This window comes from Ischnura elegans, chromosome 11 (assembly GCF_921293095.1).
Source record: "Ischnura elegans chromosome 11, ioIscEleg1.1, whole genome shotgun sequence".
NCBI lineage: Eukaryota > Metazoa > Arthropoda > Insecta > Odonata > Coenagrionidae > Ischnura > Ischnura elegans.
In genome coordinates this window covers 39683740-39700388 of record NC_060256.1, presented here as the reverse complement: position 1 = coordinate 39700388, position 16649 = coordinate 39683740, and the positions used below count along the sequence as shown (strand labels likewise).

The 16649-nt window shown below is 36.7% G+C and overlaps 1 protein-coding gene across 2 annotated transcripts; it reads left to right on the top strand.

Annotated features, from left to right (window-relative positions):
- The first annotated feature begins 1877 nt into the window (after positions 1 to 1877).
- On the top strand, positions 1878 to 14321 carry LOC124168061 (protein FAM50 homolog). Of its 2 annotated transcripts, none has more exons than XM_046546171.1 (7): positions 1878 to 1994; positions 2768 to 2965; positions 3073 to 3237; positions 6084 to 6467; positions 7392 to 7494; positions 10858 to 11012; positions 13823 to 14321. In XM_046546171.1, the coding sequence occupies exons 2-7, from the start codon at positions 2786 to 2788 to the stop codon at positions 14042 to 14044; spliced, it is 1209 nt and encodes a 402-aa protein (XP_046402127.1). In that variant the 5' UTR covers positions 1878 to 1994; positions 2768 to 2785; the 3' UTR covers positions 14045 to 14321. The 2 variants fall into 2 exon arrangements, with proteins under 2 accessions (XP_046402127.1, XP_046402128.1); XM_046546172.1 differs by lacking the exon at positions 1878 to 1994 and adding an exon at positions 2535 to 2643.
- Positions 14322 to 16649: the final 2328 nt, after the last annotated feature.

Genomic DNA, 16649 nt, shown 5'->3' with positions numbered 1-16649 from the left:
ACTTCCAATGTTGTGTTTAAAGAGGTCCTCTGACCTCAATTTGTACATGAACATTCCAATTAAATTTGTACATAAGACCCTGCCTTTTTTTTCTACATTTTAAAATTAGAAATGCGCCTACCCCTTGTGGGCCTGCATTGAAAAGAGCGGGGGAAGCCCGCTGGGAGCGGGCGCAGCATGCTTGTGGGGTTATAAACCCCAAAAGGAGGGAGCCCAACTACCTTAGAAGTTCCGCTAGGAAGGGTCAAAAAAGGTTGGTGCTGAGAGTGTGTGCTTATCCACAAGACTCTTCTTAACCAATGCCCTGCAAAAATGCTCCGTACAGAGGGGGCGGAAGAGTCTCTTTGGGCTCAGTATAGCAGTCATGCTAAGGAGAGAACTCAATTATCTCTAAAGGGTTAGCAATAATTTTGGTTTCGGGTGTTCATGCTTCCTTAAAAATGATAATTTACCCTTTCCTTCTCACAGCAATGTCAGTTTTCATTAATGAAATTCCCAGAAAGCTGAAGGCCCATTGTCAAGTTTTCAGTTAAAAAAATAATTATTTGCTATTAAGTTATTTCTTGATATAGGATGCTGAAATTTTGCCATGGTCTTCAGTACATTTTGCTGTTTAATGGAAAACAAATTGTAATTGTGGTTTATATTTTACATTTTCAACAAAGATTTTTACAATGACTATACACATGAAGCTAATATATCAGTACCTTGAGCATCTAAGTGTTAATTTCAGGACCACCTCAGCAACTCATTCCTCCGAGGACCGATTGAACTACTGAAATGCAATAATTTAAATTCCAATTTAAGCTGCCCATTTCTTTATTTTTAATGCCTAAATGGCCTTAACTTAATTATAATATATCATGCTGGTGAAGCTTTTTTTACTTGGCACCCTTTGCCAATATTTTAATTGAAATTTGCTTTAATCAGTCCATATCATATTAAATAAATAGTTAGCCCACTTTCTGATTATAGTAAAATTGGGATTTATAGTTCAAAAGATCTGTAGCACTTCAAATTACAATCACACCATCCAAGAAACAATTTCCCCTTTACTGAATAAACGGTATTTCAATCAGAGTGGTTGCAAGACGAGGCTGCACGCTAACCTATATGGATAATTAGCACATGTAGGCCTGAATCCAGGAAAACTAGGGCCATAGATTCTGTGGTGATTGCTGGCATTAATGGACATCTTTTATCAAAACGCAAGCGATTAATCATTTAAAAAAATGTAGGTGATTTTGATGAATAAGCACCACAAGAAAAAAATTTTACCCCTTGCTCTCAATGACCATATGTAATGTTGTACAATGTGTAGTAACCATTACTGTAGACCATGGAGATTGAGCAAAATATCTTGCGGCAGTAATGTTTTGGAAGCATGATCCAATCCATCAGTACAAATTAACAAATCCTCATATGTCAGATTAATGATGATTACAAATTATAATTATCATTATGGTAGACTCGAGACTAAACTTCACGTTTTTTTGAACATGACCTGCAGCATTTGTATTAGAATAAGTAATATGGTAATATCTTTCGTGGATTGAAGGAGTATTTTAGCATCGAATAATTATTTCAGAATTTTGATTCACCAGTTCTCCAGAAACTTTTCACGAACATTACATATAGCTCCCTTGCATTACGTTGCTCATGAACATTAAAAACCAACTAGTCCTCGTTATTGCTATTCAAGGAGATTGTAAACTCGCTGTAAATATATTTACAACCTCCTTGTTGCTATTCAATTAAGGCGCGCGGATATTTGCTGTGTCTACTGTCATTTATGAAGTTAACGAAAAATCACATAGGTAGCGCTGTTAATGGCCTTGGAAGCGAAACGGTCTAGAGTATATAATCTTTGTAAACGGTGAAGCGAAACAAGTGGAAGAAGCGGAGTGATAGCGGTGGTCTGTTTATGGCACATGGACGAGGATATTGACGATATTGACATTACAAATAATTAAAAAATATCTACTGAACAAGAGGTTGGTGTCATTCTGTGATGCTTGCTCGTTGTTGATTACGGAGAGAATATTTATTTTGATGTCAAACATTAGTGTGTTTTTTAATTCGATTGTGCCTTCCATCGTTGTCAATTTTCAAGAACATTCGATGTGAAATACTTTTTCATCGTTATTATTATTGATTTTGAGATATCTCGCTTTTATTATGGCATTGGCCATTAGTGTGATCGCGTGGGGAAACTATAAATCTACGTAATACCCACGTAACTCATAATTTCTTCTTATGTGCCTCCCTTCAGGCAAAAAAATTAATTTGTTAATCAGCGAATTTTGTGTGTGGGGCTTACGAGTTGCTACGAGGGTTTAAAATTCTCTTAAAGTTTAGTGTGTCGATTGAAAACTATCTATTTTATTTCAATTTAGTTATTGTCGAATTCAATGCTAAGTTTCTTAATGCTATTACATTGAGTCAATTTAGGGTAAACTCATGTTATCTGGCTATCAATAGCTGTAAGTGTTCTTCCGTTCAATGTCGTATGTGCTGAGAACCTACTCGTGGTACCAGATAGTTGAATAAGCCACTTCTTGGTAATGGTGGAGGGCCTTGCAATTGCTATGGCCTGCTTGTTATGGAATTTACTCCGTCAATTTCATAGTTACCACAAGTAATGTGAGTTGAAAGTTTGAAGGAAATTTGTAGGAATGACTTTAAGTTCACAATTGTATATTTTTGTGCCCCTCTAGAGTATTCGTGTATTAGCACTTACTTGATTACTATTTTAATTTGTTTTTAGAGAACTTAGACCAGCAGTATGGCTCATTATAAGGGTGCTGCCAGCGAGGCTGGCAGGGCCATGCATCTGATGAAGAAGCGTGAAATGGCTCAGCAGGAAATTGAATTCAGAAAGAAGAAGATTGAAGAGGACTTGAAAATATCTAACATAGAAAATAAATTTGCTGCTCATTATGATGCAGTGGAACAGCAACTTAAGGTATTGTACTGCCGTTTAGCAGCTATGCGACTTTTTAATTGCCCAAAGAAAAACACAAGGGAGATAGTTTCTCGGGCACTTAGTAACTCTGATAATTTCTGTTTCAGAGTTCCACCATTGGTTTGGTTACTCTTGATGAGATGAAAGCCAAACAGGAGAGTATTGTTAAGCAACGAGAAAAGAAACTTGCCCAGAAACAACTAGAGAAAGAACGTGAAGAAATGAGACTCCTGGAAGCCAAGCGAGCAGAAAAATACAGGCAAAAGCGGCAGGTGGGCTATGTTGTACTTCATTTAAATCCATGGCTGTGAATTTGCTGTGTTGTTTTGACAAGGTTCTTGCGTGAAATTTGTTGGAAAGTGACAGTATATGGTAAAATTGGCATTTGAAATATGTATGATCCAAATGAAATGCAGACTTTATATGCATGTTAGGAATAAACTATGTAGGTGTAGAAAAGTTTCTCGGGTTTTCCACCGGTTGATGTCGTTCATGTCTCTACAACTGATACGCCGGGAAAACCTAAGATCATACAAACTATGTAGGCAGCCGGGTTAAAAATACTGAATCAAGGCCTGGTTACACGGTGCATTAACCCGTACGGGTTAATGTCTAAATGTATGAACGCGAGAATGAACGGAAAAATTCACCGTGTAACCACCCCAAAATGTACAAATGCATGAACGCGTGAACGGAAAATAGAACCTGTTCTAATTTCGTTCATGCATTCGCACAAGTTGATAACAGAGCCACCTGGTGGGAAACGACACATTTAGTTGTCATCTGCAGGGCTATTCCACGGCCGTCTTGGCTATTGAGTAACTCTTTACATGTATTTGTTCATTTGCACTGCATCGTAACTGCTTGAATCCTACCACAAACTCACCATTTGCATCTACACTAATATTCGTATAGATTATCCCTGTATGTATGCCGGACATACCAAGTTTATGCCCATGGTATCTTATTGGTTGTATTATACCGGAACAAAACAATCGATGAGGTTGTCACAGAGTTTTCAACACGACATTTGTGAAATACAACGGCTATCATACGACTTATAGAACACATTTAAACATAATTTATATCATACGAATTAACGACAATTCTACCTTTTATACGTACGAGGTGGGAATGCGCTGGCCCGCCACAAAAATACGACTCACATTACGCAAGTTCATAAATCGACAAGACCTCTAAACCAACATCTTTTCCATCAACAGCAAATATCTTCTTAACTTTATAACCGTCCCGGACAAAAGTAGAACAAAGTATTAAAAATATCTACTCTCATACATCATCTACACTCAGTGAAACAGATGACAGAAAAATGTCTAGTAAACACGGCTTAAAAACAAGATGCGTCTACAAATGTTCAGCATAAGTATTACCTTTGATAACGGTTTGAAATAAATAGAGTACTATTGAGATACAGCATTAAGCGAGCGATAACGATAAATATTAAATATAAATAAATATTACTGGCACGAAATGAAACAACTTCGGCAACTACAATGAAAACAACTGTTTACACGGCAGCGCAAATGTATTACCAGTATGTGAAATTTCCTGGTCCTACAGGAAACAACGAAAAGAGAATTATTTTCTGGTAGGTATCGTCTGCTTCCTACATAATGATACTGTTTTCACATTTAAATTTTGCGAACTGTAAAGGGAATAAACAAAAACTAAACGCCTCGCGTTACGAGAAAATGTGTGAAAACTTGTGCGAACGCATGTACCGTGTAACCGCTCATTCATGCTCCTCGTTCACGCAAACGTCCATGAATTCAGACATGCAAACAGACATGCAAACAGACATGCATTCACACATTAACCCGTACGGGTTAATGCACCGTGTAACCAGGCCTTTATCTTGATTGTAGAATTAACAGCACAAAATCAAGATACTTAATTAATTTCCTCAAAACGATCGTGGTTTTAGTTAGATCTGTATCAAACCAGTGCAGAGTAATGTCAGGTGTAACCAGTGCTTAGCAATGATAGAACCCTCTGATATTGAGAAGGATTTGAGGAGTCTATTGGATGTGAAGACTTAGAAGTTTAATGCATTGGCAGTGGGTGTTTAGAAAGTTTGAACGATTTTCTTTGATTTTACATTTCTCTGCGGTTACACTTTTTTGTTATGCGTGAATATTTTCCTCTTCCTAGCCAGTAACAACTCATAAAGGCTTAACATCTTTGAAAACTTTGCCCTGAACTTCATACAGTGATCTCTAATATCATCATTAATTTTTTGTGTTCCAAACATGTTGATTATTGTCAACCTATTACCCTATCTTTCTATGTTTGAATATGAACACCATAGGCATGCTTTCATGTAAGTAATTGAAAATTTCTTATCCCTTTCATGTCAACTGTGGCATGTTTTTACTTCATTCTATTTATGTTTCCTCCATCGCTGTGACTCGGTATGGTGTGGAATTGCCAGAGGAATGAGAAAATGCAATGAATTCATGCTGTTCCATTTCCAGTTACCTTTTGATCAATTAATTTTATATTGCTAATCAAAGATCTAGTTCATATTTCATATTACATATTGGCTTGTGGAGTAGGGAGTTTGAACGGGTATGGTGGGAAGGTATTGTTATGTTAATGAATGAATCAGGACTGTCTAAGTGGGAAGATAAATTACATTATTAAATGATAATTCTTCAAAGTAAGCTGAGGAATTAAGGTTGTTGTGAATGCATTTTATATCTGATGGAAATCAGAGACAGGAGAGACTTGGGAGTGATGAAGAGGATAAAACTGTATTTTTAAGTGCCTTTCAGGGATTTGGGTTTTTGTATTTTACAATTTTTGTGAGAAAAAAAGTTGTAAGGCTTTGGAAAAATCAAGGAAGATGTTTTTTGAGTTGGGAGTTTTGAGACCTCAGTTGCATAGCCGGTTGCTGAAATATTGATAAGTTTGTTAAACAAAAGGGACCCAGGAAAACTAATTCTAACTAAGAGAAAATATTTTTCCTCTCTCTAGTTATCAATTAGCATGGAAAAGTTAGGGAATTCTGAACTGAAATGAGTTGCCACTCAGTGATATATGATCAATGTATTTCAAGGACCATTTCAAGTTCTTAATGGATGTTCTTATTTTTTAGATCCAAGCTTTGTCATTTTCAATGGAAGATGGAGAGGAGGAAGGAGATGATGATGATGATGAAGAAGATGAGGTAGAGATCAAAAAGGAACCTGTCAAAAAAGAAGAGATTATAACGGAAGCTAATGGTAAAGCTGACTCAGATGAAGGAAAAAGCCCATCGGCTAGTGAGTGTATGGGAAGCAGTCATGAAAAGGAGGAGGATGAAAGAGTGGCAGGAGGCGACAGTGATGGAAGTGGAGAGGACAGTGACAGGTCAAAGTCTAATGACTTCAAACCACCAGTGCGGAAAAAGATAAGAAAGAATCCAGATGTGGATACAAGTTTTCTTCCCGACAGAGAAAGGGAAGAGGAGGAGAATAGGTTACGGGAAGAATTGAGACAGGTAATAGTATTTTAATTTTTGATTTTGATATGAAGTGGCCGTTGTACAGCTATGTTTCCAATTTTAAGTGCTCTTATAAGGGAGGGATTGCATAATGGAGACCCTAGTCTGTCCATTAGAGGCTTGATTTATGCTGCTACTGAGCATGCTTTTTATGCAGTTTTCAAAAATGGCCACAGCGTGTCATGGATCGCAGAAAGACCCATTTATTCCATTGGATTCAGTTGAGAATTTGCATTCCTGAGAAATGGCATTGAAAAGGTATGAATCCTCATGCTCAGAATTTTTTTTAATTCCCAAGAAGCATTTCTAAAAAGCACTGAGAAAGCTCTTGAACCATCACCACTGGGGTATTACCTGTTGTTACAGTGTTTTATACTTGATGATATGCAACTTGAAACCTTGGTTGTTTAAATAGCTTTTCGGATTTATGATGATATTTCTTTCAATGAAAATGTTGGGAAGATTATTACCATCATTTTTAAAAATTTGAGTAAAAATCTTGAAGGAAACATTGAATAATAGGTCAAAACAATTTAGTGAAATGAATTTTCACCGCATGGCTGACAACTTTGGTGCACTTGGTGAGGTTGCAGGAGCAAAAGAAAGCTGTTTCAAGTTCCTGAAAGTCATGTTTCGTAAATTAAATTGGAAAGATATTGAATGTCATGATGCGAACTTAATACTTAACTGCTGTTTACACTTTTCAGAAAGCAAGTATTGGAGTACAGGAGCTAATAGCTACCTCTATAGGTCCAGTAAATGGATTTCCCATTTTCTGTTATTTAGATATCCCCTTTGCAATCCCACAAAAATTAGTTGTAAAATGTATTCAACCAGTGCCTGGCCCGTATTCCAAATGTTTCCACAAGCAGTTAGGTTTTAAACTTCTATAAATATATTTCTTATTTTTTCCTGGTGTAGGAATGGGCCTCCAAGCAAGCATCACTGAAGGAAGAAGAAATTGATATTACTTTCAGCTATTGGGATGGTTCTGGTCACCGAAGGACAGTAAGAATGAAAAAGGGTAAGAAAACTCCTGGAGCACTTAAACAGTATTGCAGTCAAGCACACTAGTATCAAACGTATTCATTGCTGTTCTATTGATTATGATGTAAAAGCCATTCCTCGTCAAAAAGGCTCTTTTCCTGTTAAAAAAGCCCATTCATCATTAATGACTGGCCTGGCATGGCAGAAAGTTTGATTGGAGGTCACTAAGACTGGCGCAGTGGTCAGTATAGTAATAGGGATGTGCCACTAGTACTTCGTAGTAGAAAGAGTGAACATGTCAAACGTGGTCAACGTGTAAAAAGAGTCAGTTACAGAAAGTGGGGTTTAAAAACATCATTGAATTGAGAAAAAAAATGTTTCCTAACTTTTGCCATTAAGGCTCCTGGATACCTCGGCCAAAAACTATGCCTCAGACGTCTGGGCAGATTTGTCTGAGATCTCTGCTATTCTATCCACATAAAATTCAATTGCCCATTTTCGAAGAAAAAACATCGACATTTAAAATAAATGTCACAATTTTTCATTTCTTGTTTCTCATGCTGCATTATTGATCACGGAAAAATACTAATTTCGGCAAAGTTAGCTGCCTGCTATGACGATGGACTCCAAAATCGTGTGCATTCACTTTAAACGAGAATCCTTTATCTCCATGTTAGTGCATCCCACTTTAATGTACTCCACATTGTAGCTACACCAAGTCAATCTATCTGAACCAATGCATGCTATTTTTGCGTTCCACTAGGCAGCAGCATTCTCCCGTATACTTTGCCCTCTGCCACTGAGCGAGTCTCAGCGTGAGGGAGGAAGGGCAGAGGACGGGGAGAGCGCTGGCACGGAGACTATTGCCTTCAGTTTGTCGGCAGCAGCGGAGTAGGATATATTTTGTTTTTGTCCCTTGCTTTGTGAGGGTTGCTTTTGTGTGTGATGCGTGCTTCGGAGCCGAATTGTGGTCTAGTTCGACCACACGCTCAGGGAGACAGGAATTGATTCACAGCAGACGCGTAGAATGCCAAATACTATTTAACAGTAGATGACCTAATTGTTAGAATACTGCCATACCACGATGTTTATCCATGAATATTTTGTTCTGATGCAATTACAAAAAGACATAACAATACAACCAAGATGCATTTCCTACATTACTTGCGTGGTGATGTACTTCGTACATTTGCAGTCGGAAATGCCGGTTTAATTTCAGTGGAATTGCTACAAATGATCCTTTTCAGTTTATATCTGCTTCAGCACTGCCCTGTACTCTGATACATCAGTTAAAATTGGAGAGTAAAAGTATCCTCTCAGCGGTGAAATCTTCCTTGGTAAAATTTTATATGAAAAATAAGATCAATTATATTAATTCCACTTTAGATTAGCTTTAGATTTATTAGTCTCAATGTTTTTTTTACAAATGTATTTGTTTCAATGTCTAAAATTATGTAAAAAAATGTAATTCTTGGTAGTTCGTGTTGTGTCATAGATTACGCATTGTATACCAGCATGCAGATTTACATCTGTGTTCCATTACTGACATTTTCAATTTTTTTGGTAATTGTAGTGTTTTCTGACGTGAAAGTCGAGAACCCATGGACAACTTGTACTATGCATAATGTTTGGCAATATGTTTGCTTAAGTCATAAAAAACTGATGCTAATTCTAAGATGCATGAAGTTGTCAATTGCCAATGAACTATTTAGGAAATCAGTCTCTTTCAACCCACACTTGCTGTCTATGGTCCCTTAAATAGAATTTTTCTACGTCTGACATATTTTTTGGCTATGTGAACAATTGAGATGGAAACTTACATAAATAAGTTATAATGCAAAAGATATGGCAGCATTATTGAATTCGTAATCCCTGCACATAAGGTAATTGTCTAATTTTTCAATGGAATGAGAGTCGTTTTTTGGAAACGTAAAAATAGATAAAATATTTTAGGACTAGGTTTGTGTGTCTCATTATTTTAAACTTAAACAGAATATCATATCGCACAGTATGTCATTGATTCAAGGCTCCATAATTTTGAAAGAGGCAACAGGATTCACAAATGAGGAAAGGATTCCGCACTTGCGTAATCGCAATCTCCGCAACAGCGCATATTTTGACATTTTGCTCATAAAAATGCTATAATTTGATACTCATCTTCCCACTGTCATATTTGTCTCTCGCGTATCATTAGACCCTTGGTTTTTACTATCATCTTGCTTGTGGTTTCATCATTATCAACGAAGTCTTATAAACCGAAAAAAATGCGCATGACGGGTTGAAATACCATTAAGAACAAACTATATTCTCAAAAATGTCAAGGAATATTGTACACTTCAATTCTTATGTACCGGATTATCTCACTACTACATGAGATTGCTTTCTTTAATAACCACGTAAATTTTCTAAAAAATTTGAATACTTCTGGTTTGACAAGACAAAAAACTCACTAATCTACATCTCCGTAAATAATATCCATTTTCAAAGGTTGAATGGAAGTAGACTGCCGTGTTGCCTTGAGATATGTCTACTTCCATGCGGCGGAGAGACAATGCGCGGTGACACTCGGCTAGCTGTTCAGTAGTCACAAACCAATGTTGGTGAGAGGGTTCCCAAAATTTCAGTCATCTAAACCCTTCTCCCCCATATCGCTTCCCCTATCTTCCCTAAACACTCCCCCCTCCCATGTGCCCTCCCTCGAGTCCAAGGCCACTTGCCAGTGCGCTAGGCTCACCAGCCATTGTAGCGATTTTTTGGGGGGTGGGGGAAGGATGTTGTGTCAAAAGTTTCCGAGGTATCTGAGAGCCTTAATGCTCTGTAATTTTTCTAGTATCTATTTCATATCATGCTAAGGGATATGAATCCCTATCCATGTGTTGCCATTATTTTAATGTCTTCCTCTCTCTATCAGTGTCAATCATTAACTATTTTTAGTGCGACAATATGAGTTTTGCAAACTCTGGATGAGGCAAATGATGTGATCTAGATGGACTAAAAAGTGGTGTATGAGTAAGTAATGATAGTATGCAAATAATAACTTCAGTTACCATTATTGCTTTTCATAAAAGCTAATATACCCAATTGTATGAGACTTGGTGAAAATATTGTGTGACTTTTGCTTGCAGGAAATTTAAATAGTTGTTATGCATACTATCTATTTCAAATTCTTTCATGTGGGCATTCTTCATTCATGTTTACTTTTATCCTTATCTGCTGTGATATCATGTATGATTTCCTTAGTATGTGTGATGATTTTATGGTCACTTCAAGTTGATATTGCATTCTTTTAGTGCACCTAGAGAAGATGCCAATCCTCCTTATTTAGTAAAGTACTTGTGTGTAAGCTCCTGAGAGAAAAAGTGCTTAGTGCTTGAAGTTATGCCCTTGTTTTCCTTTGCAGGTAATTCAATGTACCAGTTTTTGCAACGGTGCCTTGATTTACTCAGGAAAGAGTTCAGTGAACTTAAAACGGTCTCTGCTGACCAGTTGATGTATGTGAAAGAAGATTTGATATTACCACATCACTACACATTTTATGACTTCATTGTAACTAAGGTAAGTTTCAAGGAAGCATTCTGCTCTCTCATCTATTCACATCCTGAAGATGATGTGGTGGAATTGACATGGTGAATGCACAATTGGTAACCTTTCTTGTGACCCTGTGTTTAAATGTTTAAAGTGATTATTTAACATCTGCTATGAGTTACTGGTGTAGCTCAGTACTAGTTACATTCTTGTTCAGTGTAGAGAATGTAGCTGTAGGAGTTGGAGTTGGGTGAAGACTTTATGAGTTAGCCCTAACATTAGAGGTAGCTCAATCCAGGTGTTAAATATTTTTGTCGCACATAACTATTAATATGAGCTATTGCAGTTATTATTTGTTTAGTTATTTTAAGGGAGGATAAATGGGCTCTGACATTATCAGTACATTTGCATAGCTTATTTCGGTGTTTGATATCAACAGCAGGATTATGACTCAAGTGTAACAATGAGGCATTTTAGCTTGCTCTGGGTATTTTAATTTTATGTTTTGGCTTATCCTATTGTTTGACAGTGGAGCCAACAATAAGTTTTACTAGAATTCTTCTAATGCTAGATTGAAAATGAAAAATAACACTTAGTGGCAACTGGTAAACCCATGTGGGGGTATACTGACCTTCACACCATATGATGTCATGAAAATATCTCCATCTTAAGATGTGTATATACATCTAACTGTATATGTTCAATTTCTATACAGTGGAAGCTCAGTGTAGCAAGTACAGCATATTCAGATGATTGCATTGTGATGACTTCTTTATATTACCAAACTGCGTATGTTTTATATTGAATAGAAAGCGGAAATGGCAAGGCCAAAAAGTTCACTCCACGGTATATGCTTGGCATTACAACAGATATATATGGAGGGTGAGGAACTGCTGAGCAAACTGAGTTGAGTGGAAGTATATACAGTGGAACTTGGTTAGTACGTTCCTCCTTAGTACGTTTTCCTCCTTAGTACGACGATTTCTCTCGGTCCCGGTACCATCGGAACAAAATACAGGCAAAAGTATTTGGTTAGTACGTTTGAAAAAATTGCGCTTTCCTGGTTAGTACGCACAATTGCTAGCCGTGACGCAACCCGCAATTCGTTCTCCAGTATCTTCTTAAGGGTCGTAAAGCTCCGAATTCATGATATAATTTGTTATTATTAGCCATTGACATTCTTGCATTCATTCTACATATCTTTCTTTGACCGTGATTAATGCAAATGCATTTCTCAATTCTTATGACGTGATGATTTTATCAGGAATGTCTGACTATGCAAAACTGCAGCCAATGAGAAGCCCCAATTTTCCCCACCCTGAGCTCCTCACCCTCTGTTGCCTCTGGAGTGCCCACTGCGCACAAATTTCACGAGTGGGCAATTGTTGCTATTGCACAAGTTATCATGATGAGGAAATGAGTCTTATCCAATTCCCACTTTATCTAAAGCAGTACTGCACGACGTCAATGCTACCGAGTACGTGCGTATTTGACTACTGCTGCGGGAGCAGACGATGTTCTGGATCTCCACGCGAAGCTTAGCTTAAAAATACTCGATCTCGGCACGAAAGCAGACGGCATTAAACAAATTTTTAAAGTAAATTTCAACTGTATAAAATCTTCTTGTAATTACGTCGTAATCTAATAATCTTGCGTGTTATTATTCGATATATCGATCGATATAACAATCGATATGGCTTTATTCCAGAAGCGAATGTATACGGCTGTTGCCGTTATTTAAAGTTAATATAATTTTGTCCAATTTTTATGATGTTTAAAAACAACCCGTTGACATACTCAGGGTTGTTGTTATATTCTCCGAGTATGCTGTGACAAAAAAGAAATGACTTAGCTTTACTTGTCCTCTTTCTGTAAATACATATAGGATAAATCACGGGAGAAAGACGCCGTTTTCATGTAATTGTCTTCGGAAAATCTATGAAACATTGTGATTTTTATTCACATGGTATTGTTTTTCAAATTAGTGCCCATTTTCTTTATTTTAAGGGTGAAAAGAGTTCAGGAAGGCAATCCTATGAGAACTACCGATAGTAATTGTAATTATGACGACTTTTCCACAGATTGCAATTACCCTGACAGCTATTTTTTACTTTCCTCGTTAGCACGTTTTCCTGGTTAGTACGTTCATTTTTTGTGGTCCCTTCAGAAACGTACTAAACAAGTTCCACTGTATTTGATTTTCAATCTCTGTATTCTCAGTGTATTTGACTTGTTCCTCCTTTCAGGTTTCAGTTCCTACATTTTATGATCTTTCATGCTGTAGTTCTAGTCATCCCTAATCATTGTTGCCTGTTATAATTGCAGCAGCAGAAGTCGAAGGTAGTCCAGTGTAATTCCTTTAACGGGAAATCTATGAAAACATTTTGATTTACGTTCACATGGTTTTTTTTGGCAGTTTTAGAGCTAATTTTCTTGATTTAAGATGTGAAAAGAGTGCAGAAAGGCAGTTCTACAAGTACTTCAGACAGTAGTTCTAGTTATGACGACTTTTTTATGGGTTGCAATAACCCCTATTTCTATTATTTTCATCCCTGGTTAGCACGTTTTCCTGGATTCCTTCATTTTATGTGGTCCCTTAAAAAAACGTACTAAAGAAGGTCTAATGTAGTGGGAAACACTTTCAGCCAGCAAAGCCAAATGCAATTTTTTTTAACTTTGTTTCCCAAGAATTTTGCTTTGGAAATATTGCCGGATTATGGTTGTTTCTGGATAAGGGAATTTGATATGCCGGAGTGCTCAACTGTACAATTATAATGGAGTGCTCAATGGTACAATTATGAAGTATTTGATGTGTTAAATTAGATTTTTTCTGCTTTCAGGCACGAGGAAAGAGTGGGCCTTTGTTCACATTTGATGTGCATGATGATGTTCGCCTTGTCAGTGATGCATCTGTTGAGAAAGAGGAATCACATGCTGGCAAAGTTCTTCTAAGGCACTGGTATGAAAGAAACAAGCATATATTTCCAGCATCACGGTGGGAACCGTACGATCCAACCAAGAGCTATGACAAATACACTGTGTCTGACAAGTGCAAGAAGTGATTAATTGGTTGTTAATAAAATTTTAAATGCTTATTATCTGCTATCAGAGGCTGATTGGACTCGAGAATTCATGAAATGAATTTATACGCTAAGATTTTTTAAACTTTGCAGCAAAGTTTAATTATTGTGGATCACTTTATTCTATATTTTTCACTTTTGGAAATTGTGGAAGGAAGAATATAAATCCATGTTGTGTACCTTGTGTGTATTATGTTTTACACACCATGTTAATAATACCAACCATGTACATATCTGGAATTAGATTATTCTATTTATTCTTATAAACCTTTTATTGGCTGGAGTCACTTCTAGTAAGTAGCCTTTCACTTGCCATGATCCCTCCATTCTCATCTAGTTTCAATTATTAAAAGTGCACCCTTGCTGTAAAATTTCACTGTTTAGGGAGAGGGACTGGTGCAAATGTAGAAGCTTGTTGGTAATGTAGAAGCATAACCTTTAGGGCTTGGGAGGTACTGTAGGCTAGCGGTGACTGCATCAACTTCTTGGCCTGCTTCTTTAGTAAGCCTGTAGGAGCGGCAACAGTCTACTCATGGTTTATTGCCTGTGAAATACTTTTTCCAAGTTCCAACTTTTAAGGTAAGTTTATAAGTTTAATTTAATCATCTAGTCAACGAAGCTATTTCTTAGTGAGCACTATATATGTTATTGGTAAGCATAAAACATGCTACAATCTGGTGTAATTAAGTAATCTACTATCTGGAAAATGTAGCTTAGTTTTAGTATCATATGTCAATATGCCAATGCTGGTAATGTGGAAACGTTTCCACATTTCAGTCACCTAAATGTGTTCTGTCTACTACATCACCTTTTCGCCAGTTTCAGAAGCCAATGAAGATTATTGGCCCCAAGCCCAAGTGTAAATGGAAAAATTGGATGTCCAATCTATGATAAAAGTGATTGTTTGCGTAAGAGAAAAGAAGAACATACCTTGTGCGCCAGCTGTGCAAATGAGAACTACATTTGTGACTTTTGCAAGTGAACATGTTATTGAAAATTGCTATTTTTTAAGTCTTTGTGTTGATTTTTCTATGAATAAGAAGTAGATGATCTGATATTTCACTTTGATATAGTATTATAGCCAGAATACAAATATTTCACATTACCAGCGTATTTTGAAAATCTTATCTAAGTGTCAATTTATAATTTACTATTATTTTTATGAAGTAAACGATTCATTTAGTATAAAACCAAAAGTAGTTATAAAGGGCAGTATCTTAGTGAGTTTTTTCATGATTTTAGAAAATTCCATTAGGAAACAGGAAGGTTATAACATTCAAAAGTCAAGGATTTGAGTTGGAGAATCTTGCAATAACCTAGTAAATGTAATGAATATTAATGGTTATTAATCACAAGGCCCAAATGTGCATTTCTTGCAATTGAACACGAGAGCATAAGACTATTTTAATTCATTTGGTTTGGTTTCTCTTCATCAGCATGTGCACAGTAAGGTGTGTATATAACTTTTGAACTTGCTATCAGTATTTGATAACATTGAAATTCTGAACTTTGTATTGAATATCTAAACTGTTGAATGATCAATCTGCTAACTATTGTACAACAGAAAATTACCAAATTATTGAACAACTTAATTTTGTAATAACTGAACTTAAATGGAGAAATTGCAAACGTCTGTTAATTATTGAACTTTTGAATTGTGTTTGAACTTATGAAGTGATTTGAAAATTCTTGTAAAAGCTAAAGTTTTGAATTGGAACTTGTAAACAGAAGGGGTTAAAAGGGTAAAGTACTCACTAAAAATATAAAGTCGCACTGGAAGTGGCAGAAAAAGAAGTTCTCCCTAGCTGTCACTTTTTCTTTGCTAGAAATGTGGCTGGTATATTTGTCAGGCATGTAAGTTAAAGGTATAGATTTACATCGGATTGCCCTGTGGGTAGGGGCAGTAGACTACTCCCACAGCATCCCTGCTTGTCGTAAGAGTCGACTAAATGGGTTGGCAAAGTGCACTAAAGTGCTTTGCTGCTGTTCACACCAAATCTCTTAGCACATTATTTTCCCAGAAGCCTGTAATTATAATAATTTATATTAGAGGTGAGGCGATAGTTGTTTTTTCCCAATATTTAGTATGGATAACTTGATCTGGTTCGATATTTCAATCCTATATACAACAGTATGTATACATATATTTATACTTCTTTATATTCCTTGATGAGGCAAATACCACAATTACAATCCAGGTTGAGTAAGATACACTATAAAGGGCAATGAAAAAGAGAGAGATGTAAATTTTCGGAGGCACTACCTCCTCCATTTGAGTTAGAAACTGTCTTACCCAACTTGGATTATATTTGTGGTGTGTTCGTCCATCGAGTACGTAATCCGCGTGCCCATCAGCAATTTTACCTTGCCCGCCACACATCCCACGGGGTACAGTAACGGGCCACCGTGGCTAATTCCTCGGCCAGCTTTGATACTTCACCTTACTCGTTGCTCTAAATCCACTATTATGTAGGAGGAATACCAGCAACTTTTCAAGAGATTCCTTTCTGAAAACTCCGAATTTACATTCTTGTACACTGAGCTCACTGCCATCAGGATTGCTCTCCGTTCCATTAAGAACATTGTT